Source organism: Pezoporus occidentalis, unplaced genomic scaffold, assembly GCF_034315485.1.
Source record: "Pezoporus occidentalis ecotype Australia unplaced genomic scaffold, CSIRO_AGI_Poc_V1 ctg70, whole genome shotgun sequence".
In the NCBI taxonomy this organism is placed as follows: domain Eukaryota; kingdom Metazoa; phylum Chordata; class Aves; order Psittaciformes; family Psittacidae; genus Pezoporus; species Pezoporus occidentalis.
In genome coordinates, this window is record NW_026916053.1 from 3,248,323 (window position 1) to 3,275,548 (window position 27,226).

Sequence of the window (27,226 nt, forward strand, 5' to 3'; positions counted from 1 at the left end):
GAAGTACTGGAAAGACCAGGGTTCACCACCCTACTGGGGTCTGTCCATCAGGGCCCATCTAATCTAATGCTCCAGGTGAGGAGTGGCCCAAATTCACTGCAGTAAAAAAAAGGCAGAATATAAGGGCAGCACTGGCTCTGCTTCTGCAGAGGGGCAGGCAGTCATTGGCATTTAAACTTCTAGACATGGAGGCACCCGGGTTCCAATTCTGTCTTTCAGACACTTATCCAAATTTTGGTCAATTTTCTGGTCCTGTTGTCTGAGGATAACAAGGGTTCCCTGCTTCTATGATGATATCTGTCTGGACAAGCAATGCTATGCAGGTGCAAAATGCCGCTGGGGCAGGAATAAGGCTTATTCTGGATCATCACAAGCTACATATGCAAAGCAACAGCTTCAGTTTCTGCCTTGTTTTGGTACCAAACCCACACAGTGAAAGAGAACTGTCATATACAGATGCTGTCTCTGTGAATTCTGCCTTCAAGTCTAAACCACTAAGGTTGGAAATTGCAACTTTCTAGGGTAGCCCAGAAACTGTGTGATGGTGAGAAACATTCCAGTGACAAAAAGCCAAAGACAAACTCCAGGCCTGCTGGAGCCCGGTCTGGAGGCAGACTCACCAGCCACAGCTGCTTGCCCTCTGGCACTCGAACAACCACAGTCAGATCATTATCCGTAACATCCAGGATAATCTGATCCTCAGAAACTACCAGGCTCCGGCACCCATAGCCATGGGGACAGAAATTAGCACTGGTCTGGCCTGAAAAGACAAAATACAGACTGGGGCGACGTTTCCCTTGCAGTCCCCATCACACCCTCCCAGTCTGGAAGAGATGAGTTAGTTTTGCTTCGTCTTTATCCTCTGACATGAAAAACTGCCCAGGGCTTCCCCAGGTCCCTGCTCTTCTCACCTTGCCAGATGCGCCCACCATTGATTAACACTTCCACAGGGAAGGTTGGATGGTTGGGCTGGTAGTAGTGTAGGATGAAGGCATAGCGCCCCAGGGTCTGGATCCGGGTGTTAAACACAACAGCAGCCTGGCCCGAAACAGGAGAACAAAGAGACAAACCCCCACATCAGACACCTGTACTCACAGCCAGGATATGGCTTTATTATTGCATAAACTGGTGCTCTTATTGCACACCTGTCAGGCCTTGAGACTTCTGGTGAATCAACCCCCTACATCTCCATACTCCCCCCTCTAACGGTGCCAACTGAAAAGCCAGCAAACCAGCCCAACCCACAGCCATGGCACTACCTGGGGTGACTGCAGGAGGATGAGCTCTGCAGTGGGGTCCACTGCTGTGGGAGGCCGAGGTGCGGGTTCCAAGGGGACCCCAGCTGGAGCCACATGAACAGCTTGAGCCAGGGGGACGTCAGGGGCGATGGGCAGAGCCTGGCCCCCCTCCAAAATGATCGACTGAGAAAGCTTCAGGAACCTTGAGGGAACACAGGAGCTGCTGCAAAACAAGGAGAAAACAGGATGTAAAGATCTCTGACAAGGAAAGAGAGAAGCTGAAATGGCTCCAAACCTGAGGGAAGCAGGGGAAGCACTTGCTTTTGGAAACAGCCACATTCATGCAAAACCCCGAGGGACCTGAGACTCTTACCTGTTGGGTGAGAACGTGCCATGGACACTGATGCAATGCACCTTCGGCTCGATGAACTCCATGGTGAACTGCGCAGCAGGTATGAGGTACACCTTGTGCTGCCACATGGGAAAGAGATGCCCAGTTAAGTGACACTGTCTTGTCACTGGGAGCCTACAGCAATTTCTGTGCCCACCAGCAATCAGGCTGACCACACGATCACCATCTACTTCCAAACACACCACTGCCCACATTCTCCATCCTGGACTGGTCCTGACATAGATTAAGGTCTAGTATCCAGTCCAAACAGAACTAGAAACCCCTTCTACAGGCTAGGTACCAACTCCTGCCTCCCCTTGCAACCTGCCAACAGAGCTGCCCTTGCAGGGACCTTACCAGGAAGAAGTCAGCCAGATCAGAGGTGAAGCGAATGGAGGCCTCTGAGCTAAGCTCAAAAGTTGCAATGCGGCTCTGGGAATCCACAGCGATCCCTCGACAAAGGAAACTGTGAGAGAAACACAGACTGTGAAGCCAGCCTTGAGCAGGGGCATGGCCCATTTCTTGTCTTGCCAGTTCTATGTCCTGAAGGGGTTTGTACAGAGGCCCTGGAAACCTTTTCATGCCTTTTCTGGAAAGTCATAAGATTTTAGTTTCCCAGGGGCACCCCAGACACTGGTTTCCTATTGCAAAGGTTGCAGTCTGAAGTCAGAAACATCTATAGCAAGGGACATGGTTTGACCTGCACAGACAGCTCCAATAAACCTGCCTGTAGGTCATTCTCTAAACCAAGGCCTCTACCAATCTACTTGGTTGTAAACGGGAGCAACAGATTATCTCCTAGCAGAGGCATTAGAGGACAATGTTGAGCACAGGTATGTACTTCCCAGGGATGGCTGGTCACTAGAATGAGTTTGGACATATACGTATCAGATGTACAGCATTGAGGCATTGCTTTGTTCACGTGACAAAGCAGAAAAAGCTCCTCAACTGGGGCAGAACTTGTTCTTGCCATGTCAGAGGAGGACCAAACCCTTTGTCCATCTCAGAGATGACCATACCTGTAGACACATGGGTAGAAGATGAATGTGCCCTGCTGCATGGCTAAGTGTGGTGAGCTCACAGCAATCCCCACCGTCTGCAAAGCATTGGTGTTGGCGTACTCCACCAGCAGCACGTATTTCCCAGGCTGGGCAACAGGCAGGGACAGCTGGACTTCCACCTGGAGGACAGAGAGATGACTGAGTGTCTACTGTCCCACTCCCCATAGTGATGAGTGCAGGATGCCCATGCTACAAACCAGCCTCCTCTGCAGCTGAGGGAACAACAGGGCAACTCTTACCATGGCACTGCAAGCCCTTTGTAAGGGAGACACTGCTTTGAACAGGGCATGCAAGCACAAAGATGCAAAGCTGATGGGGCAACGGTAGGGAGTACATGGGTGCAAAGCCCTTCTGGTAACCAGATGTCAGAGCAGAGGGATGAGTGCTGCAGTGCCCATGCGAGGGATGAAACAAGTGCCACTCACGTCACTGCCACTGCACGTGGCCATCCGGGGATGGGAGGGCGTGAGCTGCTCTGTGGGACACAGTCTAGGTAACCGGTTGTCCAGCCTGCATACTGCATCCAGCCCGGACACTGCAGGGAAGCCATCCACAGACAGGTACTTGTACAGGAGGCAGCTAAAAACATTAAGAAAGGAATTGCAAAGTATGGTTGTTAAATCATGATTTTAAGAGTCAAGAGCACCCATGCAGCCTGGGTGCCAGCAAGATTTGAGAGCAACCAGATGCACCGAGATGCTCCAAGCACTACCAGACTGTTCCTATTCAATTTAAAAAGTCCATCAAGACATTACTCATTGTAGACATTTTCCAGGACTAGCACTGGGAATCCAGCCTAGCAGAGAAGAAGGCCATGGTCTTACTGGGTGAGCTGGCCCTCCAGGGTCCATGAGAACACACAGACTACCTGTGCCATGGATGAGGAGATCTATGCATTTAGATCTCCTCATGAGATGAGGAGATCTATGTTTTATCAGCAACAGCAAAGTGCTCCACTAAACAGTTTTACTGCATCCAGACCCTCACAGAGTGTAAAGTGTATATATTTTGTAACCCCAGGCCAAGAGGAGCTGAGTAGGTCCCACACAGCACAAGGACATGGAGATCCTTACTTCTGGGTGGCTTGTTCAGGGGCTGGCTGGTAGGTACATGGCTCCGTGACCTTCAGCTGCAGTATTGGTGCTTCATAGTATGAGCTGGGTAGCAAAACCAGATAGTCCTAGGAGGAGAGATGGGAAAGTTGGATATGTTTAGGACACTTGCCCCCAGGGAGCTGCTGAAGCCCCTGTGGTGGATGGAGCACAGGGGCTGGTCCTTACCAGCAGCACACCCTCTGCTTCAACAACCAGAGACCAGGTGTTGGGGTTGAGTACGAAGGGCTCCCCAAAGCTGTTCTGCGGGACTGTGACAAAGGCTGGCTCCGTGCTGGGAGCAAAGATAATCTGCTTGGTCTGCTCTGTACCTGGAGCGGGAGGGATGAGAGGCTGTGAAGGGACTGGGATGGAAAACCTGGGGCTGCAAATCGGAGGCTATGCTCAGGGAAGCAGCTCTGTAGTGCAATGGGGAGTCCCAGGCTCCTGCTCTCTCAGCGCTGCTGTAGCAGAGGCACTGCAATCCCACACTGTCCTGTAACAGAGACATCCACTCTGAATCTGCTCAGTAGCTTAATGGGGGAGAAAAAAAATAAATCACTGCAATCCTTAATGCTAATCCACAGCTCTCCCAGTGTGCTCTGCTTCCCCAGTCTGCAAAGCACGGAGCACTGCATGTCAAGGAGTGTTTTGCCAGCTAGAGGAGGAAGGAACTCATCTGTGAAGAATGTGTTCTGAGACAGACAAAAAGAATTGCCCAGATATATTCTTCCTTAGGGATATTCTGATCCCAGCTCCACAGGCGAGATACCTGTCTTCTGGCAAACCCTAAGCTGTGCTCCTGCCTTTCTTGCCAGCCACAGACTCTGCACTTGAGACTTAGACATTAATTTTAACTGACAGGACAGAAGGGGTTTGAGGGCAGATCCTGCTGCTGTTGAACAGTTCCCTGGCTCGGCTGACACCGTCCCATAACCTCAGGATTCATTAGCTTTGGATGCAATAACCATCCAGCACCTAGAAGCAAACTGTCAGCCTGTCCAGCAGTCTCAGGAGCGTTCTGAAGTGATTCATTGAATATGGCTGCATGGTGAGCGAACGAGATGAAGAAGGGAGTGGGGAATGTGGCACGCTGACTATCCTGGTGTGGCACATGGACATCAAGGCATAATGCAGAGGGCCAGAAGCTAAAGCAAAGGCTTGTGCTACTGCTGGGATGGGTAACCCCTTCCCACGTGTGCTAGCTCTGCGGCATGCCTGGCATCAGCTGAGGCCGAGCCCGTGCTTTCTCAGATGGGAAGCAGAGGTGAGGATGCAAGGGATGAAGAGGTTTCCCTGAACAGGCAATGGGATAGATTTCTTGACAAGCTGAAGTCTCACATCCCTTTGAGATGATTCACAACTCAAACTGAGATCACTTCTGGAAGTGGGGTGGGAGAAACCGGTCTGCAAATCACATACTTGGAAAAGGCTTCCCTTTTTGCAAGCCACATCTTCCAACTTATTTTCTTTCCAGGCTGCTTGTCCTTTACCAAGTGGAGCCCATTCCACCCCAGCAGAAGGTGGCTCCACCTCTGGAGCTGATCTGGCCTATCAAGGAAGCTGCCCTCCCATATCCCAGTGCTGGTGTGTGTCTGTCAGCTTGCCTTTAGCACTAGAAAAATGCAATGTTGCTTCTGAGCAAGGAGGGAAGCACATTAGAAGGCAAATATGCTCTGCTGCTGGATAGGACAGATTAAACACTTCCTGAGCTCTTGCTTCTCTTGTCTTTCTGCTGTGTAATGGAACTGGCCATAAAAATAACGAGATATTTTTCCCCTCAAAATAAATTAGAAAAATAGTATCTTGGCATTTCAAGCCCTGCACATCGCATCAAAGGCAAAACACCTTCTGTGTCAGTTCAAGACAGGAGAAAACTTCACACGCTGCTAAGTTAGGCAGCTGGTGTTGTCAGCCTTGTGCTGCGCATGTATGATCTGGAGGAAAAGCTTCGGCACGATGATGTGGCTGTAGCATCAGAAGCAGTAAAATCAATCTGCCAACCACCCACTAGGGCACTTGCATGGCCTCAGGTCCATGCCCATGCAGTCTTGCTCGTATCGACCCCCAGAATATTTGTTCAGGTCTCTTGGCTTCTCCAACCATTTTTTGGTGGCTCTTCTTCTTCTCCAGCAGCTCATTGTTGATGAGAAGACATTGCACCAGAGTGCAATGCCTGTATAACACACGCAATTCCACACCACTTCCAAACCCCAGACTATGAGTGAAGGCAGCAGCCTGGCTTGGGAGAAGCACAGGCAAGGGCAGGACTGCCACATGAGGGCATCTATGAAATAAAACCATGTCCAGCTGCCAGAGTTTGGATCCAGTTCCCAGCACTTGGCCCATTCTGGTTTTGTGGAAACTCAGCTCAGTTCTGCCTTGGTCACTGGGGTCATCTTGTCCTGTGCTGGGAAGGTTGTATGGAATCACACAATAGCCTTATCTCACACCAGCCTGGCTGATAACTCCTCAGTGTGCAGCCCCAGGGCTGAGGCCAGTTTGCTCCTGCTTTGTTAAATAAAGGGGGCTGCAAACTCACATCAGTCCTCTCAGTTGGAAGGGCAGGACTAATGGGTAAAGCCACATGGAAGTGTCTTCTGGAAAGGATGATGCAGAAGGTTGCCTGGGATGGGGAGGAGGTGGCGATGGTGCAGGGGAGCAGCACAGTCTGGGATCCTTACCTCTCCTTCGTGGCTGATAAGCTGTAATTTTGCCATACACAGTGGCCCCTCCTGAATTAATATACCTCAGGATGACATGGAACAGATAGAGCTCTGCCTCCTTCACGTCTACAGTGACTCTGATTTTATTCTGCAAAAAGCAAAAAAGCACATGGGGCAACATGTCACTGGGGGGCCAGCTCCTGCCTGCGGGAGAGCCTCACCCGCCTGCCTACCTGCCTGCCTGCCTGCCTCTCTTCCCCCTCCCTTACATCCCATGGCACGGCTCTGGCCGGCCGCGAGACGGGCACACTTGGGATGGGCACACCTAGGACGGGCCAACCTGGGGGCAGGAGGAGCGGTGTCGCAGCACGGGATGCTCTGAGTTAGTCTAGAAGTGAAAAATGCACTTACAGTTGCCACAAACATTAAACTTTCCTTCCTCAACGACCGAGACCCTCCCTTCCACACTGGCGGGCCCCCGGCTGACGTAGCGGAAGACGAGGCGGAAGAGGTCGGGGGAGGTCACATTGAGAGTCACCACTACCTTGGGCTGGTGGGAGAGAGAAAGGGGAGAGAAGCAGAGCACACCTTCAATTACCTCCACCGCCCGCAGCTACCAGCGCAAGCGCAGCCGCTCGGCTCACTGCTCCCAAAGCAACATGCCACAGCGCGAGGAGAGGACAAGCACACCGGCCCTGCTGCAGAGACATGGCACGGGCACCTCGTGATGCTGTTCCTTTTGGGACCAGCCACCAAGGGAGCAGCCTGCCTGTGGGGAGGGGGTGGAAAGGCTCTGACCACATCTGGAAGATGCTAGGTGGTTCGGCTATCCCGGGGCACACCAGAGGAAAGGTGTTTAAGAAATTCTTGCTGTTGGTGTCAGCATGTTGCTCTCAAGGGCTTAGTGTGCAGGTACCCAATGCTGAAGTACCTGCTGCTGTGCTGATGAGGCTCTACCCTGATGCTTAGAGGAGGCTGCAAATTGAGCTGGTTCCTTATCCTTGGGACCCTGCAATGCTAAGGACTAGTGGTGCTAACTGATGGTTATATCAGCCCTTCACAAGCCTGGACACTGCTATCAAGACCCCAGTTAAGGAGGTGCTTATGTCCAAACTGTTCCAAAGAGATCGAAGCATCTGCTTAAAGACCCTCCTGCTTACAGGGCAAAGCTGGGGTCTGCCAGGGAGACTCTTGTGTTCAAAGCTCCAGTTACACCTCTTCCTACTGGAGACCAAACTGCAACCATCTTGCAGAGAGCAAACCATAAGTGAGACCCGCCCACAGAAAGCCGTGTGCTAGCCCTTCTTACCAAGGCCTATTTCTATCTCAAACCAACACTGGATGCAAAACAAAAGCCACAGATTTGAGCATGAGCTCCATCCTTAAGCTTTAAGGTTGTGGTTTTCTCAAGGCAGCCTACAAGGAGTTCGTTCATTCCTTAGCTCCTATCTGCAGATTCAACAGGAAATGGCTAATGAATTTGGCCCCTGTTATCTTACCTAAGCATGAAGGAGTGAAGAAAACTTAAAGTACATGCACCAGAATAAGGAGCGTCTTACGTGGGACAAGACTGTCAAGAGAATCACTGCCCTGCATCCCCCATCCCCAAACACACACGGGTGACACCTCTGCAGGGACCATGCAGAAGAATCCACCGAGGAGGATAAAGGGTCAAAGATGAAACAGCTTCACTTCTAGGGCTTAAACAACTCTAGATCAGTGTAAACCACTGTTACAGCTAACAGTAAGAGCAGAGGCGGAACGGTAACAAGAGCTCCAAGCCAAACATGGCAGCTGAGGAGGAGCTGATTTATTTTTGGAGAAGGGAGGAAAGGTTTAAGCAGAGAGCTGCAGGAAAGAGCAGAGTCAGATGAAAGAGCCACAAGGAAACCCAAAGACAGTGTTTATAGACGTCCCTGTAAGTAATCACCAAGCCACCACCTTTGTCTAAAAGGATTAGGATGTCAGGGGATTCCCAGTTTAGGATGTTTCTCCTCATCAGTCTATGTCGTCCCCAGCACTACAGGAAATATCTGTGCGAAGAGGCTATATATATACACTGTGCTGTTTATGTTGGCCACCATGTGACTTTGGGGGTCTGGGAAGCACTTGGGGTGAAAGATGTGTGCCAAAAGCATATCAATCCACCGGCCACATCCTCCCAATGGGGAGCTGGGCTGGGACGGTGACACCATGCATACCTGGATGGAGGACATCTGAGCATATCCTCGCCAGCTGAAGCCCTCAAACTCCAGGGGGTTGTAGCCGAAGCGCACAGCCCGGCCGGCTGGTGTGGTGCCTTCCTCCAGCTCGTACTTCAAGTGGTGAAGGTCAGGGAAATAATGGTCCCGTGCGGGTCTGGGGAAGACAAGGAGCACCATTACCTGCTGAGCTACCCGGAGGGACAGCCAAGGGGACGCCTCTGCGGCTGATGTGGCAGCAGCCCAGACAATGAGGTCCTCATCCCCGTGGCGGCAGAGGACATTGTCCCCAAGGGGATGAATGGGAGGCAGAGCACCCCAAGGTGCATCTCTTGCAGGCAGCTTACTGGGTGCAGGTGGGGCCGCGGGTGCTCTGGCGGCAGCGACAGGCTCCGCTCCGCTCCTCGCAGGACGGCCCCAGGGACCCACCGACGTCGCAGCGGCAGCCTGCGGGCAGGAAGCGGCTGTTGACATTCCCCATGCACTAACGAGCTCCTGGTCACTCATCAAAGGTGCGTCCGCGACCGCTATTTTTATTCCATTGTATCCGTTTTCATATTGGCCCCGGCCCCGCTTGGATCGGCTCCTCTTCCACCTCAGCGCCGAGCTATTTCCAGGCAGCTGATGGAGGAACGAGGTCTGCAAACCCTCATGGCTTGATCCCTCTTCCAAGCCTTGCCAAGACCGCAAGGGCTGGCTGAGAGTGGCCGGATCTCCTCTTTTCCCTCTTCCCATGGGCTTAACAGAAAGCAGCCAACCTCTCAGGTCCATGCCCACCGGCTCCCAACAGGAGGGATGGGAACAGCTGGACTGACATGGCCAGTGGTTAAAACACACCAGTTCTTAGCACTTAAAGGGGCACCTTTCCTGGCTTTTCATTCCCCAGCCTGATAGACCTGTGTCCAATGGTGCCAAAAGCATGAAGTCACGTCTCCAGATTCACAGCAAGACCCAGGCCCTGCTCTGGGCCATGGTATGATCGAAAGCAAGAGGTGGGACATCTCTTGCCTCTTCTCTCCAAGGCCAACAGTCAGAGCATGCCTGGGCAAACAGTCAAGGCAAACACGCAGAGCTGCTTGCTCCAGGGTCAGCTCTTGTGCTGCTCCATTCACTGACACATCATGAAGGGAGCTCACCTTGGCAGCCAAAGTAGTTTGCGTTCTCCATGTTGAAGTAGCCGTCTTTGCAGGTCGAGCAGAACTGGCCACAGACGTTTGGCTTGCAGAAACACTGCCCATCACCCTAGGAGAGAAGGACGCAGGGAAGTTCATTCCTTCCAGTCACATCTAAGCGGTTTCTCAGTTATTTGGATGCTCGTCAGAGACACTGGAGAAGCATTTTGAGTTTCATGCTCTACATGGCTTCCTGAGTGTGGGTGGCCACATAAATTACCCAACAATGCAGGCAAACAAAAATCCAAGCACCCTGGGCCAGACCCAGCAATATTTAGGTGCCTAATTTATGACAGGTCTTAATCCTATGTTCTCATGCAAGCCCAGACTGTGGTGTAACCTCTGAGAGCTCAGCTTCAGGACAGGCTTCTCCAGCAGCTGCTGGGAGAGATGGAGCTGAAACACTCCCAACACAGCACATGCTCTGAAGCAGAGAGGAGCAAACCCACCTGCTGGCACTCTGCAATTCCACTGATGGTGCCCCTGGTCTCACACTTGCAGCCTGGAAAGAGAGTGAACAAGAAAGCCATAAGATTGACCAGCCCTTGAGAAGAAGCCTGATAGAGGACAGTACCCACCACACCAGAGGATACCGGCTGAATAAGTGGAGCTGGGAACTGATCAGGTAGAGGGCTATGGTGCACCAGGGCTTGAGTTTAATTTTGGACAACTACTATTGAGGACACAATTACTAAAACCTCTTGCCTTTTCTGCACATTTGGACATAGAAAATGAAGTCTGCAGGGAGGCCTGAGAATGGCACAACTCATTGCATGACTTCTGTGTTTCATCCCAAGCAAAAAGCTTCAGGCTCCAGCCTTTCCCTGCTCCACGTGGGGGTTACCCAGACCACTCCAGCTTTGACATCACTTCAAGGTTAAGGTGGAAGGAAAGGCATCCCCTCCATACAGAGTGATGGTCCCCACTGGGTAGGGTTTTGGTCCTGCACCATTACAACACAGAAGGGACTTTCTGGGGCTGTGCAAATGCTGTTTCCTTACTCAGGCAGCCGTAGGGGTTCTCTGGAGTCAGATTCCAGTATAAGGGCTTGCATCTGTCACAAGCTGGGCCTTCAACGTATGCCCGACATGCACAGGAGCCCTGGGGAAAGGGATGGGGAGAAAAGAGCAGGTGAGAATTTGCAGCACGGTGCCTGAACATGATGTCAGATACTATGGTGTGGGTAATAGCTGCTTTCAGGCTGAGCTTATGGAAGGATTTGGCCCAAAGAGAACAAGAGGATTACATAGAAATGACCTGCAGGGTTTGGTGGGTTCATTTGATACTCACCGAGGCCAGCGAGGGATCTGTAGTCACTAACCCTGCTGGGTTACAGGAGCCCACTGGAAGAGAGACGTAAGGGATTTATAGAGAGCTCACACCCTGGCTGTTCTTAAAGGGGGTTATTTCTTCCCTTGCAGAGCTCTAGGGGGATGATAAGCTGATAAACCCATTTACCAGCACCACTCCACTATGTCCCAAGCCACTGGAGTCACACCCCATGAGAGAATGAGAATCATAGAATAAACCAGTTGGAAAAGACCTTCAAGTTCATAAAGTCCAACCTTTACCCCAGGACTGCCAAGTCCACCGCTAACCCATGTCACTAAGGCATCTACATGGTGTTTGCACATTTCCAGGGATGGTGAATCCACCACTGCACTGGGCAGCTCCAATGGTTCCAATGCCTGAGCACCCTCTTAGTGAGGAAACTGCTCCTCATATCCAGTCTACACCTCCCCTGGTGCAGCTTGAGGCCGTTACCTTCACAGTGTGGAAATCCATAGGCGCCCGGCAGGCAGCTATCGCAGCGCAGCCCCGTCACCCTGGGCCGGCAGCTGCACTGCCCCGTGTCCTGGTCGCAGGTGCTGTGCAGGGAACCCTCCCGGGAGCACTGGCAAGCTGCAGGAGAGGACAGCAAGTGCTGGAGTGGCAGGGCACAGGGCTCCTGCGTCCAAGGCTTCCCACCAGCAACCTCTTTGGTCTGCCTGACCTTCATCCCCATCAAAGCAGCCAGAAATATGGGTTATAAATAACATGCACACTCATTCTTTGCTTTTGGTTGAAACCACCCCATTTTTTAAAGAAGAACAATAGAAGCTGCAATGTTTATCACACCTATTTTTACATACATTTTTGTGTAATTCTGGAGGTGGGGAGAAGTTTAGGCTAAGGAAAAGGGGAAGGTGTGATTTCATCCCCTAAAGGTCAGCCACCAGTGACCTTTTGCATCAGCCCATTTGCATCCAAACACCCATTCGGCCGTCAGGGTCTGCCCTGAGGATGCTGTATGTGGGCAGCAGCCGGGGGCAAGGCCAGGGCAATGGCTCTGCTGCTTCCTGCATGACTTGTCTGCTGCGAATGCATGTTGAGATCCTGCTGCCCTATCACATGAAAGGTCAGTGAGCTGCCTGTGCCCTCCTTACCCAGCCAGCACTCCTCAAATCCCTGCCAGAGGGGCTGGTTTAGGCTGACACCCCCAGACTGGCTAACAGCAAAACACTGTTATAAGACAACATCAATAAGAAATCAGGTTCCCTTCTTTCCTTGCTGTGACTCCTCTGCAGCTCTGCAATCTGGACAGTGCTTTATGAGACAGAAAAAAACAAACCCAGAAGTATTAACTCCTGTGAGATCACTTCATCTCTGCCTCCAGCCTCTTCAAAGGCATAGCGCCGGCATCAGCATTTGTGAGCAGCCCTCTGCCAGCTGGCTGCAGCTCAGGCATCTACATTTAGTATGGTGCAAGGGGGTGATGATGATGCTCTTTTGTTGCTTCAGGGAAATTGTACCACAGATGATTTTTTAATGAGCACTAAATTCTTGCTGGGAGACATATGAGTCCATCTGGCTTCCAGTCGGACTGCCGGCAGGGAGGGAGATGGGGACACTGCTGGGAGGGCTATGCAGAGCGTCTGGGGCCGCAGGCACCTGCCACAGGCATTGCTCAGCCCTGGTACCAGCAGCTCTGTGATGCAATGCTCATGGAAGTGGATGGAATCATAGGATCATGGAATTGTTCACGTTGGAAAAGACCTTTAATATTATGAAGTCCAAATGTTAACACAGCACTGCCAAGGCCACCACTAAACCACGTCCCTATGTACCACATCAACATGTCATTTAAATACCTCAAGGTATTTATATACATACTACATATAAATACTCCATCACTTCCCCTCATCCAGTGCTGGACAACCTTTTTGGGGAAGAAATTCTTCCTAATATCTGACCTAAACCTCCCCAGGAGGCTGCTTATGGAAAGGAAAGCCATTACTAAGCCAGCAGCAGCTATTCCCTTCCCTCCCCTGAGACCCGATGGTGGTTACTCACGTGTGCAGCTGGGGTACCCATAGAAGCCCAGGGCACACTGGTTGCAGGTATGTCCTGCAAAGTTCATGTGGCATCGGCACTGGCCAGCAGGGCTGCAGTTGTTGTCCACAGCACCCCGGGAATCACAAGAGCAAGCTGTAAGAGCAGGAATATCAACAGCCTGATGACTCGTGGCCAACCACTGCTGCTCTGAATCACCATTCAGCCCCACAGGAATTAACCATTTCCATCAGAACTAAATTAATTCCTTAATCCCCTGAAAGACAGGCAGTATTTTCAGGCGGAGTCACGACTACACCAGGAAAACGCCATTGAGGGTTTTTTATAGCCCATTCAACGTTCCTCAACAGTTTAGTAGGTTAATGCTAAGAAGACAAAATAAGGCATAAGCTGAGACACCAGGTCACAGCAGGGCTGTGATGAGGAAGCATGACTGATAAAAATTGCTTTGTCTTCCAGGCTTGGGCATGATCCATGACCTCCAAAACAAGACTGCCAAATTCAGTGCAAACCACGCAGGTTTTGATTTTGAGAAACACCAAAATCTTGCAGAAATAGGCATGTTTCTCAGCAGGTGACTGAAGGTTAATGCCCTTACCATAGCAGTGAGGGTAGGAGTGGTACCCAGGGCTGCACTGCTCACACCGTGGCCCCGCAAACTCAGGTCTGCAGAAGCACTTCCCATCAGAGTCACAGCCTCCTGGCAGCGTCCCGACAGCACTGCAGCCGCATACTGCAACAGAGAGAAACCGCGTGCCTGGTGCTGGGAGCACAGGACAAAGCTCATGGCAGTATGATTCCCTTCCCAAGGTTCCTAGATGGGCATTTAGGTGGTGCTCTAAGCATTCAAACTTGATCTTTACCCTTTGCTATACCCTCTAAAACACCCATAAAACCACTTTCCAGTCCTTCAGAACCCTGCCAGAACACTCTGGCTTTGTGCATGCCCACCCAGGCCCACAGCTGACAGATACTCACGCTGGCACAGCGGGTAGTTGAAGTAGCCAGGAGCACACTGGTTACACAAGTGCCCTTCAAATCCCGTTCGACACAGACACTGCCCTGTCTCGCTGTCGCAGGTGCCATCGTACTGACCAGGGCCGGAGCACTGGCAGGCTGGAAAGCAACAGGGGCACTAATAAATAAGCAGCTTCTTCATCTTTCCCCTCCCTAGGAAAGGAACCAGAGCGCCTGTTCCTCTGGGGTGGAAATGAAGTCATTGGAGAAACCATGGGGGACACAGCTGACAACAAGTGTGCCTGGCCCATAGCTTATATCCATAGGGAATTTCTCAAGAGCCCCCCAGGCTGGGAGGATGCTGGAGGGTCAGGGCTGGGTGGAAAATACCAGCAAAAAATCATGGGAATTTGTTACTTGGAAGTGGGGCTGGAGAATTCCAGTGTGAGTGGGGGACAGGGGCAGGCACGCTCCCCCCCAGCAGGGCGAGCCTGGGGCTGCTAACCCTGAGTCACTCACGCTGGCAGCTGGGTCCGTAGTGGCCGGGGGAGCACTGGTCACAGTGTGTTCCCTGGAAGTTGGGCTTGCACACACACATCCCCACCCGAGGGTCTTTGCGACAGGCGTTGCCTTCGGTCCCACCGGCATAGCAATCACAGTCTGGAGCAGGGACACACACAAGAAACACCACACATAGCTGTCAGTCGACCTCTGCTGCTGGGCAGATGATACATAAGGACAGGGGAGGCACGAGAGGCAACAACTCAAGCATTTGCCTCCTAATAACCTTCCCACCAGATGCAAATGTTCTAACCAAACCCTGCTCGGGTGATGAGCCCACCAGGCTCACAGGGTAGTTGGGAGACCTCAGTCACAGAGCTGATTCAGTGCAGCATTGCACAAGAGGTGTGCAGAACAACGAGAGCCTTCAGCCAACCAGGCTGGGGTTTGGGCTTTCTCTGGCCACTCCATGCTCGGTTGCACCCGAGACCTTCCCACTACCAGGGCAAGTGGGTGCTGCAGGCAAGTGGTGCTGAGGCCAGGCCTGCCTTCACCAACAGCAGCAGAGGTGGGAGAGGGAAGGGGAGGTGGGGAAATGAGAAAGGAAGTGAGACACTGCAGCTCAGGAAAGAAAACTCTGTCTGGAAGACAGAGTTTAAAATATCAGAGGAAGGAAAAGGTTATCTGGAGCGCACTGGGGAGCATGAGACAGGGGAGGATTCGGTGGGAAAAGAGACAAAAAAGCTCAAGGGAAATTAATTGAGACGAGTGAGGATATGAGAGGAGGGAGGTGGAGGGGAGCAGGGATGAAGGCATGGGTGAGCTTTCAAAACAACAGAGAAAGCAACACAGCAAGATGCTCTGGGCAGAGGGGCCATCAGCATGGACCCACCACATGGAAAACACAGGGCAAGCAAGTTGGCAAGCAGAAGGACAGGTTCATATGTGGACCCAAAGGCTGAGATTTTGGAGAACTCAGCTCAGGTTCCAGCTCAGCCACAGCCCCTCTGTGATCTTAGGGGATGTTCCTTTTACAGGGAGGCCAGAAGGGACATCCCCATCAGCTGCATCCTCTCTCAAAACCACTCTGTGTCAAGGCTGTCTCACAACATAGGTGCCCTATAAGCTGAAGACCTGATCTTGCATTGGATGGTGAGATATAACAGAAATGATAGGATGGTGACTGAGAAAAAAATCAAGAAAAACTGCACTGCTTACTTATTATCTGTCCTGCTGGAAGCACTTGTTCTCCAGTATCGTTGTGAGTGAAAGCTGGAATGGCTGCACAGAGAAAGAAACATTGCACAGATCACAGAAATCATGTCGGGATATCAAGGGGTTGACAGTCCCAAAGCTGAACAGGCTGAATGCAGATGTGGAACATGGAACAAGGGGCAGATATCCCACTGAACAAAGATCCATTACAGCCATTCTTAACCTGAGCTCTGGAAAGATGACTTTCACAGAGAGATGAGACCACAGCCGAAAGGGAAGCTTCTGTTGACTACAAAGAGCTTGGTTCAGCCCAGCTCAGCTCTGCTCCAGCTTCCACCCAAGCCAACCTTTGACTTGTCCCCACCTGCAAGAACACTTCCTGGGAACTGCCACATGGCATAGGGGAAAGGTACCCGGAGGGCAGCCCCAACTCGAGCTGCTGGCTCTTCCTGCACCCACCGTATCTATGGGGTCCCAGATGCGACCACAGCCCCACAGCCCCCACTTACGGTAGCAGTGGGGGAAGTCGAGGTATCCCTCGGCGCAGGCATCGCAGTGCTCCCCGGTGTAATTGGGTTTGCAGTAACAGCGGCCGGTGAGGTCCTCACAGGTACCATCAGTGAAGTCAGACTCACAGTTACACCCTGCAGGGAAGGACAAGCCAGCAGCGGTTGTCACTGAGACCCTCGCTAGCCATGAGCACCACAGAAGCATCACTACAACACAGAGCCTCTGGAAAAGACCCCCCCATCTTCTGCAAATACTCTCCAAAAATAGAGATCGGGTCTGGTTTAGAGGAACTGCTGCCGCTGTCCTTGTCCCACTGTGAGGTCCCAGGTAAAGCAGCACAGTCCTGATTGGATTCTCCAGGAGATCCCAAATGCCCAAGAGAGGTGGTGGTGATGGCAACAATGCAAAAGAGCTGATGTGTCACAGCCCCCAGACTGAGCTGGGCTCCCCAGCAAGCCTATAACACACTGCTGTCTAGAAATCCCTCCCTTAGGGTAGGGAGACCAATGGTCTGCAATTGCCAGCTGAAAGAGTACAGAGATGACAGCTAAGACATGATTTCCCTCTGGGAACAGCAAGGGGGACAACACATTTTTAGCTAAGTCCAGCCTTAGAACACGCCACCACTTCTGATTACACAGAGACTGCAGGCATACATACTGCCAGCATGCACACACACATCTGTACCAGCTGCAGCAGGAACCAACCATGTGGCCACATCATGATGCCAGATTCGCTATACCAGAAACATCTCCCAGCCCAATCCTGCAGACCACCCTTCCCAGTGCCACCAAGTCCAGAACAGTATCTACAGCCTGCAGAGGAGATCACACTCACGATAGCAAATGTATGGAGAGTCGATGGGGTGGTTAGGGGAGCGGTAGTATCCTGGGATGCACCTCTCGCAGTTAATGCCGGTGGTGTGATGCTGAAAAACAGTGGGTTAGGAGGGCATCAGTTTCTCTACCTGCAGGATTGATGTTCATCTGCAAGATGTCCTAACAGCTTCAGGGTCAGAGGAAGCAGCTCAGCAGTGTCAGCACACAGAAGACCTAAATCTGCTCAAAATTCCACGTACATCAATTTGAAAACAAAGCATTTCCTGCAAACTGCATCCTCCTGTAAACACAGTATGAGTTTCAGGTTCATACTGACCTTGAGCCCATTTCACTTGCTTCAGATGGTAAAACGCCCTGCCCACTCTGTTCTAAGAGGATGGGAGCAATCTGTTTCCTCCCAGCAAGACAGTACAGCTAAAAGTTTCATACCGTGACACGAATTAACCAGCTCACAGTCACCCTGGGAGCAGAAGAGCCACTCTCCCCACTTCCATTGGGAACTTTAGAGACTGAGGAGGCTGGCATTTTGGTGGTCAGAGAAAGACCCAGAGAGGTGGCAGCACCTGAGCACTGCAAACCAGGCAGGGACTTCCCAATGTGCTCAGCACCAATCTGTCCCTCCCAGTGCAGATCTAACCCTAAAGCATCAGAAAGGTAATGTTGCTACCCTGGGGACAGCTACAAAGCCAAGTGCTGCTTTCATTACTGGTGCACATTCCTTTAATCTATAGCTGAGACTAAATTTCTAGGTAAGGGGGTGTATGAGGGGTTGGTGGAGCTGCCAGCAACAGCAGAAACAAACACAGGAGCTCTTCAGGCCTACCTGACAGTCAATGCAAACACCTCCCCCTTCAAACTTGTCCTCATGACTTTTGCTGGCTTTGTGGCGGTCCACCTCTGGGTCGTAGTAGCAGTCATAGGCATGGCCATTGCAATTGCAAGCTGAAAATACAGACAGATGTTAGCTAAGCCACCAGTCCATGGAGACCCTTCAGTCACCAGCTGGATCTTCAGATAAGAACTCTGTCTTGTGGGTTTGACTTTGGATGGGTTACTTTTCAACGAGGAAAGATGGTTGAATGCATCTGGGTGGTTATGTGAGCAGTCAAGCTCCCAGAAGTGCTCTAGCTCAAAGCCACAGAAGCAGCAACTCTCTCACAAAGCCCAGTCTGCACTGGAAGAATGCAGCAGGCACAAAATCAGAAGTAAAATATGTGCAGGCATGTATAGACAAGAAAGAAATTACCCAACTATGGGGCCTCAAGTAGTCTGGTTTAGAGGGCAACATTCTTGCCTCTTCTATCCCACTCAGGATAGAGGTGAGCACTCAGTGAGGGTGCTCTTTACAAAGCCACAAGATTGAGATCCAGCTGTCCTTTGCTGCCCTGAGTTTATAAGAGACTGTCTGAGGTAACTATGCTCCACGCTCTGCATTCCCAGTGCAGCATAAATTCCACTGTCGGCATGTACCAAAGGTTTCTTTGGACAAATAAAGACATCCTGTGTGTAAACACATCCAAATGTAATTCATCTTGGAGAAAGAATTGAGCAACGAGTCTTGTCTGCACGAACCCTTGGACACGGGGGAGGAACAGGAACAGAAGCAGAATCAAAGTCCCATTAGACCTAATGGACCTCCCTGTGTGAGCCTCGACTGAGCACAAGTAACCACTGTGCAAAGTGTTCTCTCTTGCAGTGCCAGTGACCGTCACTTCCCGCAATGCCCCACACCACAAACCCCACCACTGCAGTGAACAGCTTCTCTGCACTGCACCAAGGAGCTGGTGGAGCACAGGGCAAGCTGTGCCTTGCAAAGCAGCTGGGAAAGGAAGGAAAACCCCACTCCAACTCACGCTGGCATTCATTCGCGCTGTCGGCAGTGGCAGGCTTCCACGGGAACTGGTTGAAGCCGGGGCAGCACTGATCACAGGACCCGCCGCAGGTGTTGTGCTGGCAGTCGCACTGCAGCCTGCAAGGGAGAGGAACATGGTACAGCCGAGCCTGTGGCCATGACAGGGATCAAATAAGGGATGTTTGTTAATCCAAATAGTCTAAAAAGAGGCTTTTAAGGCTTTTTTTAACATTTGAATTGCCGATTTGTATGTTTTCTAAGCCAAACTTGCTCCTCCAGTGCCATTCTCTCTCTTCCTTCTCCAGCATCACTCTTATTTTCTTCGCAGGGAGACGAGGATTAGATTAAAATCAGTGTGCCACTGCCTAGCCAGACAATAACATGGGAAATGGTTGGATGTAGCAGCCAGCTGAAGTGAATAACTTGAGAGGGAGTAGCATGGTGCACAAAGATGTCTCCACTACTGCGCAGGGGTAGCGAGAAAGGAATAAATGGTAGCCCAGAGCTGGAGAGGGATGGGGCCACATGGTTCCCATCTGCTCCTCCAGGAATACCTGTGCTTGAGAGAGGAAGGCCATGAAACTTGAATTAAGCCCTTTAGTAGATGCTGGCCCCACGCTCCCTGTGCAATGCACCTCCTGCTCTGCCCAGGCCAGGCTGTGCTGGGTAAACAGGCGGCTCCGGAGGCACCAGACAAGAAATCTCAGCCCTGGACTGATGGATCTTGTCCCTGCTCGACCGCAACGGTGATTCATTAACATCAGTGACATCACCTCCAAAACTTCCACTTAGCAGAAGGCGATTCCCATCCAACACAAACGCTTTCTGTTGTATTAGACTTATGGATAATACAGCATGTTCCAGCTTTTATCTGTTATTACTCATTTCCCCTCAGGGCTGGGCTGCCACTCCCATCTCTCCCTCCTTCAATGCTTTTCCATTCAAAAGCCGTGTTTAAAAATAAATGTAATTTCTTAAAACATTAGGAACAAATGGAGCAGTCATTCTGGGTGAGATGCAGGAGCGCGGACACGCTCCACCAAGGCTGCAGTGAGCTGAGTGCTTTCCACCTACACGTGTTTTTGAGATGTGGGACCTGCAAGGGTATGTACAGAGAACAGCCAGAGCATGGGAGAAGTGAACTCATTATAATGAAATATGGGATGGTCTGAAATTTTGGGGCAACACTCAAGTGTGTTTGCTTCAGCCATATACATATGTGTGGAGAAAGATGGTCACTGAGTCAGGCAACGTGTAAACCTGCTGAGCAATGTTAATCTCCCTGGCTGGAGGACGTGGCTCCAACCACACACCCCGGCTCTTTAATGTTCAAGATGTTTGAAAGCACTGGTTCAGTTCCCAGAATGCAAATAGATGGCACTCAATGAGTAAAGATGCACATTGCAGATGGGGGAGGAGCTATTTATTTAGTCTCTGCTGTCCAGAGTTAGCAACGACCTCTCGGAGAGCTCATCTATCACAGCAGCTTTACAGCACCTTGTGCCGAGTCTGTGCTGCGAGTGAATTATGCACAAATATGCACAAGCCACAATATTTACATGTTTCATTGATTGAATATATACAAGGAAGAAGAGGGAGAGGCTGTGTTCACATAGCACATATTTCCTGGTCATCCTGCCATAAAAAACAAAACCACAATCTTCCCAGTGGCATTGATGCTCAGTAACAGAGACTAAGAACAGTTTCCAGCAAGCAGCTGAGTCAGACTGAGAGCAGCACACAAGCACTGCATCTGCCTTTGACCAGGACATCTGAGTAGCACAGCCAAGAAAAAACAGCCCCTTCCTCTGACTGCTTCTCATTGTACTGAGGGAAAATCACCTGCAAAAGGGATTCACAGATCTACCAGTACACACGGTGCTTTCCCCTTCCACAATGGGCAAGATTCAGGATTCAGCTATGGGAAAGCATCCTTGACCTCCTCCTGCAGATCTGCTTCTAACCAGTCAGGCTGCTGTTGTCTTGCTGGTTATCTTCAGCATCATGCACAGAAGCACCAGCTGGACTTCGCGGTTGTCTCCTCTCTTGTGGCACCCGTGATGGGGCAATGAACCCACAGAGAGAGTTGCTCTTACAAGGCAGAAGCAGAGCACTTGCAGGGCTCCCCTGAGCTCACATCAGCACATGGTTCCTGTCTAGGCTCTCTGTCTGCAACGTGCCAGGTCCCTGCTGATGCTTTTCTCACTGCTCAGGGGGTTTGCCAGGAGAAAGGTTTATGCCTGATCCTCTGGTGTTCACCTTTAACCAGGACAATGTCCCTTAATGCAGCCCATTGGATTCTGGGGTGAAGAGAGACAGTTGCAACAAATGCAAAGCCCCTTGAGGAGGCTGTACCTCCACACACTGACACCCGTGCACACACACATGCAGGGATCAGACGTGCTACCAGCTTCACACAGCTGGATGTGCAGCCTCCGTAACTTGGCACTTCAGAGAAGCTTTCCAAAGCTGGGTAAACATTATCATTTATGGCCAGGAAGTCAGCTCACAAACATGCTCCATCATGTCCTAAAGCCTCTGCCAAGATTTCTAGCTCACCTCACCTCTATCAAAGTGCTCATCCTGCCTTTTTGGGCAACAGGCACAAGAAACACAGGCATGTGCAGAAGAGAGAAGTTAAAATGAGAGGCAGAGACCTCCCAGACAGGCTGAGGCATAACTGGGATTTTTAATAGCACTGGGCCAATTCACATTCCTCATCTCCCTCTATTTGCATTTCCTTGCCCTGTTGCTGTCACACATCAGCGTCTGAAGAGGCAGGACGTGTGCAGAGGGACACAGCACACTCCTACTCAGATGGGTTGCAGAGGTTTCTGAAGAAGTGACACGTTTCTGACAGCTGGGACCCACGACAAGAAGGGACAGTGCAGCTGAGCCCAAACTGCCTTTGCAATGCCTCTTGCCATGCAGTGTTATGGCAGGTATCAGCATGCTGCCTCTGGGCTACCTGAGGGCAGGAGGGGTGGGATGACTGCCCAGCAGTGCCCACTTCAGTGGGAAGGCTGCACACAGCTGCTGCTGGAGCCTTGGAGAACAGCAGCATTTCACCAATTACTCATTTTCTCAACTGAAAGTATTGTATTTCTGCTGACTTCTCCGTGCTCCTGGGCTTGCTAACAGGGTACAGCAATGCCAAGAGAAGTTCTGTTTACCCAGCCGCTTTGTCCTGATGTATCCCAAAGGGCTTTACAGATGTTCTGTGCTGACTGTACAAAGCACCCAAGTAGGAAATGTTTTCTCCTCCTGGCAAGCACGATCTGCTCTGTGTGAAATGCAACAGCTGCTTAAGAACATGTGCTGCAACATTAGAGCATGGTTTGTGGCCAAGGGCGAAGATGAGAAATGCATCCCAATGAGAGTGGAGGAGGAGAATTTGGGGAGGCAGAGACAGTTGTCAGGAGAAGTGGCACTGAACAAAGATTCCCAACACAACTCCTTCAATTCTCCCTCGCTTCCTGGAAAACCCCAAGCCAACAGTACACCAAGATGTTAAAGAATCACTTAGCAGCATGAAGTGCTTTTGCCCTAGGACACCGACGCTGCATCCAGCAGCACCAAAGGCTAAAACAAAACCAAGGAACTGTGCATTCAAATATTTATGAACTTCCCTTTGTCAGAGTTTGGCTTACTAAGGCAGGCTTGCTTCCCAATACATCTTTGTTTTAGTGCTTAGCACCTTTAACCTTGGCTGGGACTCAGTGGAACTTCATTTTAGAAGATCCAAAAGCTGTACATGATCCTGATGAGAAAGAAATATAAGCTTCCTTCGTCCAGCTGAATCTAGCCATCGCTTTCATAAAGGCAATATTCAGGCTGCAAACAGATGGCTAAGAAGCAAACTTTCATGGTTTGAAGCAGCTCTTTGGCATTTCAAGTTGCCAAGGCAGATGGGAAGAGTCCCATGAGCCAAAAAGTAACTGCTTTGCATGCTCTTGTTCTTTTGCAAAGAGTAGTTGTTTAGCTATGTAATAGAACCAATTTATGGTTCTTATGAGTAGAAATGGGCAGTAGAGTCTCTGGTTTCTTGGGAGAGCATCTGTTCATGAAAGCATTGCCCTAATGCTTAAGAAGCCATGAAGGAAGCAAGAGACTTCTCTGGGCAAGTTCAGAAACCAGCCCTGGGAGAAAGCTCCATGTTCAATAACAGTACTGTCTCTGTGCAGCCACCTTCCCATTCCAGCACTGCTCCCATGGGGATGGCAAAATGGGCAGGAAAACCAGATCAGGGAGCTGATCTAGCTGAAAAACAGCCTGTTTAAACAGAGCACTTAGTTTCTGCTACTTTAGCTGGACCAATTTGGGATCCCCTCTCAGGGCAGAGCTAAGAACAACAGTGCTGGCGCAACTATGAGCTCAGGCCAGGACACAATTCCCACTGGAATCTTCCACTCTTAGCACAATTCAAACACTTTTACAAAGAACATTGGAAAATGTACCTGTAAGGGTCATTGGGATCTTTGGCATCACAGACGTCTGCGTGGCCGTGGCAGACACAGCGCCCTCCAATGCTGATATCTTTGATGCTGTAGTAATACTGGAGAGCACAAGAAAAGTTGGCCATTAGTATCTTTATGAATAAGCTTCATGAGCGCCCTGGACTCAGCAGCAAAGTGATGTGTTGGAATATTTCCCTTACAATGACAAGCTGGACCCTGCAGGCTGCAATATCTACCTATTGTAAGACCCATCACTGCTAACAGAGCCCATCAGCTATAAGTCAGGTCTCCTAGCACAGCCAGAAAGCCACGTGATGCCAGGAGGCACTTCCCAGTTTCATGCTGTTGGTGCTAAGCAATCTCTTCCCAAGCAGCCTCCAGCTCCAGCCACAGCAGCAGAGACATTGCTGCAGACATTGGGGAGCACAAGTACAGAGAGAGCAAGTCCCCATGGGCAGCATCCAGGGATGTCTTCTCCCCAGAGGTGGCACGCACGGCCCTCCAACACTTCCATCTCATTAGCAAGAGGTATCAAGGTCTGCCTTACCCTCCTTGTCACCGTAGGATCCCTTAAAGCTTTGCCCATGAGGTGCCCGAGCAGCGTGTTGGTCTGCAGGAAGCGCAGTCTGATGTTGGTGGCCTTTGTGAAGTTCCGCAGGAGAGGTGAGTAGGAGAAGTTCATGGCTCCTGGGCGCCCGTTCACCAGAGAGACAACAATCTGTGAAGGCAAGGAGGGAAAAAGCCACATTGGATGGGGCTTGGAGCTACCTGGCCTAGTGGAAGCGTTCCTGCCCATGGCAGGGGGTGGGAACCAGATGATATTTAAGGTCCTTTTCAACCCAAACCATTCTGTGACTCTATGAAAACAAATCTGTAAGGTGGAGGAAATTAACCCCTCCCTCAGCCGATCCCAATCCTTACCTCCCTTCAAGACAACTGAATTGGTTCCCTGCCAGCCTCATCTGGTTTAACTGAGTAGTTTAAGTGGCATCCAAAAGTCAATAAGAACACCTCTGGTCACCGAGAAACCCTGGAGACCCCAGGGGATGGAAACGTGCAGCTCTCACCTCCCCATTTTCTAAAGGCACAATCCGGGAGTATTCTGTGGTGCAGATGGCGTGGTCATCCCTGGTGATACGATCCACTGTTTGCAGTCCAAACTTCTCAATGCAGTCTCTCTTGGAAGCTGTTCATCCACCCGAGATGAGAGAAAAGGAACAATTCAGAGCCCTGTATTGGTTTTCCCACACTGCTTGTGCTGAACTGAGGAAGGGCTCTGTGCTGCTAGAGCTCTGCTGATGGAGGAGCTTGTACCATCATATTCACATGGCTCCTTATGGTCCCAAGGAGTGAGCCAGCACAGAACCACACAGTGGGAGCAACCACAAGCCATAGTCACCACAGAAATGCCAAGGGCACCCATAACCACCCTTTGGCGACAGCAATCTAGGGCTACTGCCACTAAGTGGCAATGCAAGGCTGGCTAAAGGCCGTCACACTGCTGGCCCTGCAACCTGCTTTGGGAACTGCATGCCAAGGCTCTCCTTGCTGCTGTAGGAATGTCCTGGCTTCTCTGCACGGCTCCTCCTGCAAGTCCAGCACTCGTCCCCAAGGATGTCTGACATCCCTGTGCTGGCAGAGCCAAGTGAACATGGTGGGGCAGTTCAGGACCCCATTGTGCAGGATGGTGAGCACCCGGATCTACCCATGCCAAAACCCACACAGTGCCGCTCTCAGGGACTGTTCCCCCAGGGAAGAGTCTGGGGCAAAGGCTGTTCCTTCCTAATCCCCTTTCACCTGTGCCAGGAGCTCTCAGCAGTGCAATGTTCCCGAGGGAGAAGAAAGAGAAGGCAGCCAACAGAACCTGCTGCTCCTGCCAGCGCTGCTCAGCTCACAGGGAGCTGCTGGGGAAACATCAACCTGATTCATGGGAATAATCCCTCAGATCTGTTGCAATGTGCCTCCAGAAGGCATGCCCGTCACTCCACGTGCTGCACCAGTAGGCTAAGCCAGTCAGGAGGAACAGGAAGGGGGGAGCACACTGAGCTACTGCCTCCCCTGCCTTCACCTCTCTGTTACTTCATCTCCAGCAACGTGGCCTCACTCCATGAAACACTGTTTTGGCAACAGCAGGAGCTCAGTTGCATCCACAGGAAGATGGTGTGGAAACATTTAACATCAGGTCCCTGGCCACCAAGCTTTAGCTTCACCAGATGCTTTTTTAAAGGCAATTTATTCTGAAGCCCCAGGTGAGGAGCCTGTCACCACTGGCTCAAGATGATGGATTTCCATCATTTTGTGGCTGGGCATGGAGACAAGATGCTCAGCAAGAGCAGCTAACTCAGGAAAACCAAAGAACTCCTCCAGTTACTGCAACCTGCACAACCATGTGAGCCAGAGACCGGGCTCTTTGAGCTAAACCAGAGCAACCCATCAGCCTTAAACCACAGCAGTGCTTTAAGGGAACAAACTGCAGAAGCCTACCCTAAGCAGAGGAAAGGGCAGAGTCTCACTGTGCTACGGCTGCCTGCCCCTCCACGGCGGCACTGCCCAGCAAAGGGAGACAAAGTGGGCTGATCCTGCACAACACGATGAGCTGAGGCTCTATGGGCCTGCATGGGCAGCTGGGACTGAGCATCTTTCATGTCCTGTCCCCATTTGAAACGCTGTGGGGGGAATCCTTCATGCAGATAAACACCACCACCAGTGGTGCTCTCCCCAGCGTTCCTGCCTCTCCTTTGGTGGCCAAGGAAAGCACGGAGCTCCCTGCCATGATGCATGGAGGATTTGCATTGCCACGGTCCCTCCAGAGCCCTTCAGCTGCACCAGCAGATGCTTTCCATGAGTCACTCCCTGACCCCACAGGGATAAGCCCAAAACCACTTCAGCAGCCTGGCTGGGGAGCACGGGGCAGCCTGGGGAATCCATCAACCCCAGTGATGAGCAGGGCTCGAGGGGCAGCGCTGAGCCCATGGGGATGGTGTCACCCAGGGCACGGTCACTGGTGTCTCTGGAGGACGCTTCAGTTTCTGACAGCTCTTGTTACTGAGCTGAGCAGTGTTTTTATTAGACCACCTACAGAACTCCCCAGGCCAAAAATAAACCTCTGCAAAGGACTTGTTGTGCTAGCAAATCTGGCAGGTTTTGGAGCAGCCACCTCTTTATTTCCATGGGAATTTTCCACTGGGCTGGATCACTGCACGTCACTTCTCAAGGGGGGGTGGTAACGGGAACTGGTGTTGCAGGAGGGAAGGGGACTCCAGTCATTGCAGCACAGCCACTGCACACAGAAACAAGCAAGTGGGGCAAGAGCTCCCTGCTCAGCCCCAGATCATGCAATAACATGACTGTAACAGACCCCAAGATGCTTCTTGCTGCACAAAAAAAGGCCAGCAAACCTAAAGCACAGGCTGACAGGTAAGCCAGAAATATGAGCCTTTAGGGGCAACCCACAGCAAGGCCTCTGAGGGCTCTGAGGTCCGTCCCTGCCAGGTTTTAAGCTCTGGCTGTAGATCTCAACTCACATCTTCTCCCAATTACTGGGGCTGCTTCAGGGAGGAACTGGTGGTTAACAAGTTCCTCAGCATCTGGCTACCCCATAGACCCTTCGGGAGAAGGGGGTTGTAGAAGCAGCTGTTTCTACAAAGGGATCAGGTTTTAATCAGAGAAGTCAAATGCACAGACTGGATCTCTGCAGCCACTGTTTGCAGCCTCTGATCCCACCTTGCGCAGTGGCAGGAGA

At 51.2% G+C, this 27,226-nt stretch overlaps 1 protein-coding gene across 2 annotated transcripts in view; it reads right to left on the reverse strand.

Moving 5' to 3' along the window:
* Nucleotides 1-27,226, reverse strand: part of LAMA5 (laminin subunit alpha 5) — an 84,248-nt gene that overhangs the window by 21,808 nt on the left and 35,214 nt on the right. Inside the window, exons 4-32 of one of the 2 annotated variants that reach the window (XM_062642193.1) lie at nucleotides 24,552-24,670; nucleotides 24,032-24,202; nucleotides 23,485-23,582; nucleotides 19,029-19,144; nucleotides 17,999-18,117; nucleotides 17,174-17,264; nucleotides 16,336-16,470; nucleotides 15,830-15,892; nucleotides 14,630-14,770; nucleotides 14,132-14,269; nucleotides 13,752-13,886; nucleotides 13,154-13,288; nucleotides 11,585-11,722; nucleotides 11,111-11,163; nucleotides 10,822-10,921; nucleotides 10,270-10,322; nucleotides 9,785-9,890; nucleotides 8,996-9,095; nucleotides 8,649-8,805; nucleotides 6,466-6,595; nucleotides 3,971-4,113; nucleotides 3,764-3,870; nucleotides 3,116-3,269; nucleotides 2,649-2,809; nucleotides 1,987-2,095; nucleotides 1,612-1,709; nucleotides 1,260-1,461; nucleotides 912-1,038; nucleotides 621-760 (exon numbers count right to left, since the gene is read on the reverse strand). In XM_062642193.1, coding sequence (XP_062498177.1) covers nucleotides 621-760; nucleotides 912-1,038; nucleotides 1,260-1,461; nucleotides 1,612-1,709; nucleotides 1,987-2,095; nucleotides 2,649-2,809; nucleotides 3,116-3,269; nucleotides 3,764-3,870; nucleotides 3,971-4,113; nucleotides 6,466-6,595; nucleotides 8,649-8,805; nucleotides 8,996-9,095; nucleotides 9,785-9,890; nucleotides 10,270-10,322; nucleotides 10,822-10,921; nucleotides 11,111-11,163; nucleotides 11,585-11,722; nucleotides 13,154-13,288; nucleotides 13,752-13,886; nucleotides 14,132-14,269; nucleotides 14,630-14,770; nucleotides 15,830-15,892; nucleotides 16,336-16,470; nucleotides 17,174-17,264; nucleotides 17,999-18,117; nucleotides 19,029-19,144; nucleotides 23,485-23,582; nucleotides 24,032-24,202; nucleotides 24,552-24,670 — 3,539 coding nt within the window. Of the gene's footprint in view, nucleotides 1-620; nucleotides 761-911; nucleotides 1,039-1,259; nucleotides 1,462-1,611; nucleotides 1,710-1,986; nucleotides 2,096-2,648; nucleotides 2,810-3,115; nucleotides 3,270-3,763; nucleotides 3,871-3,970; nucleotides 4,114-6,465; nucleotides 6,596-6,858; nucleotides 6,998-8,648; nucleotides 8,806-8,995; nucleotides 9,096-9,784; nucleotides 9,891-10,269; nucleotides 10,323-10,821; nucleotides 10,922-11,110; nucleotides 11,164-11,584; nucleotides 11,723-13,153; nucleotides 13,289-13,751; nucleotides 13,887-14,131; nucleotides 14,270-14,629; nucleotides 14,771-15,829; nucleotides 15,893-16,335; nucleotides 16,471-17,173; nucleotides 17,265-17,998; nucleotides 18,118-19,028; nucleotides 19,145-23,484; nucleotides 23,583-24,031; nucleotides 24,203-24,551; nucleotides 24,671-27,226 lie in introns of both variants that reach the window. The other variant, XM_062642192.1, reaches the window with a different exon arrangement.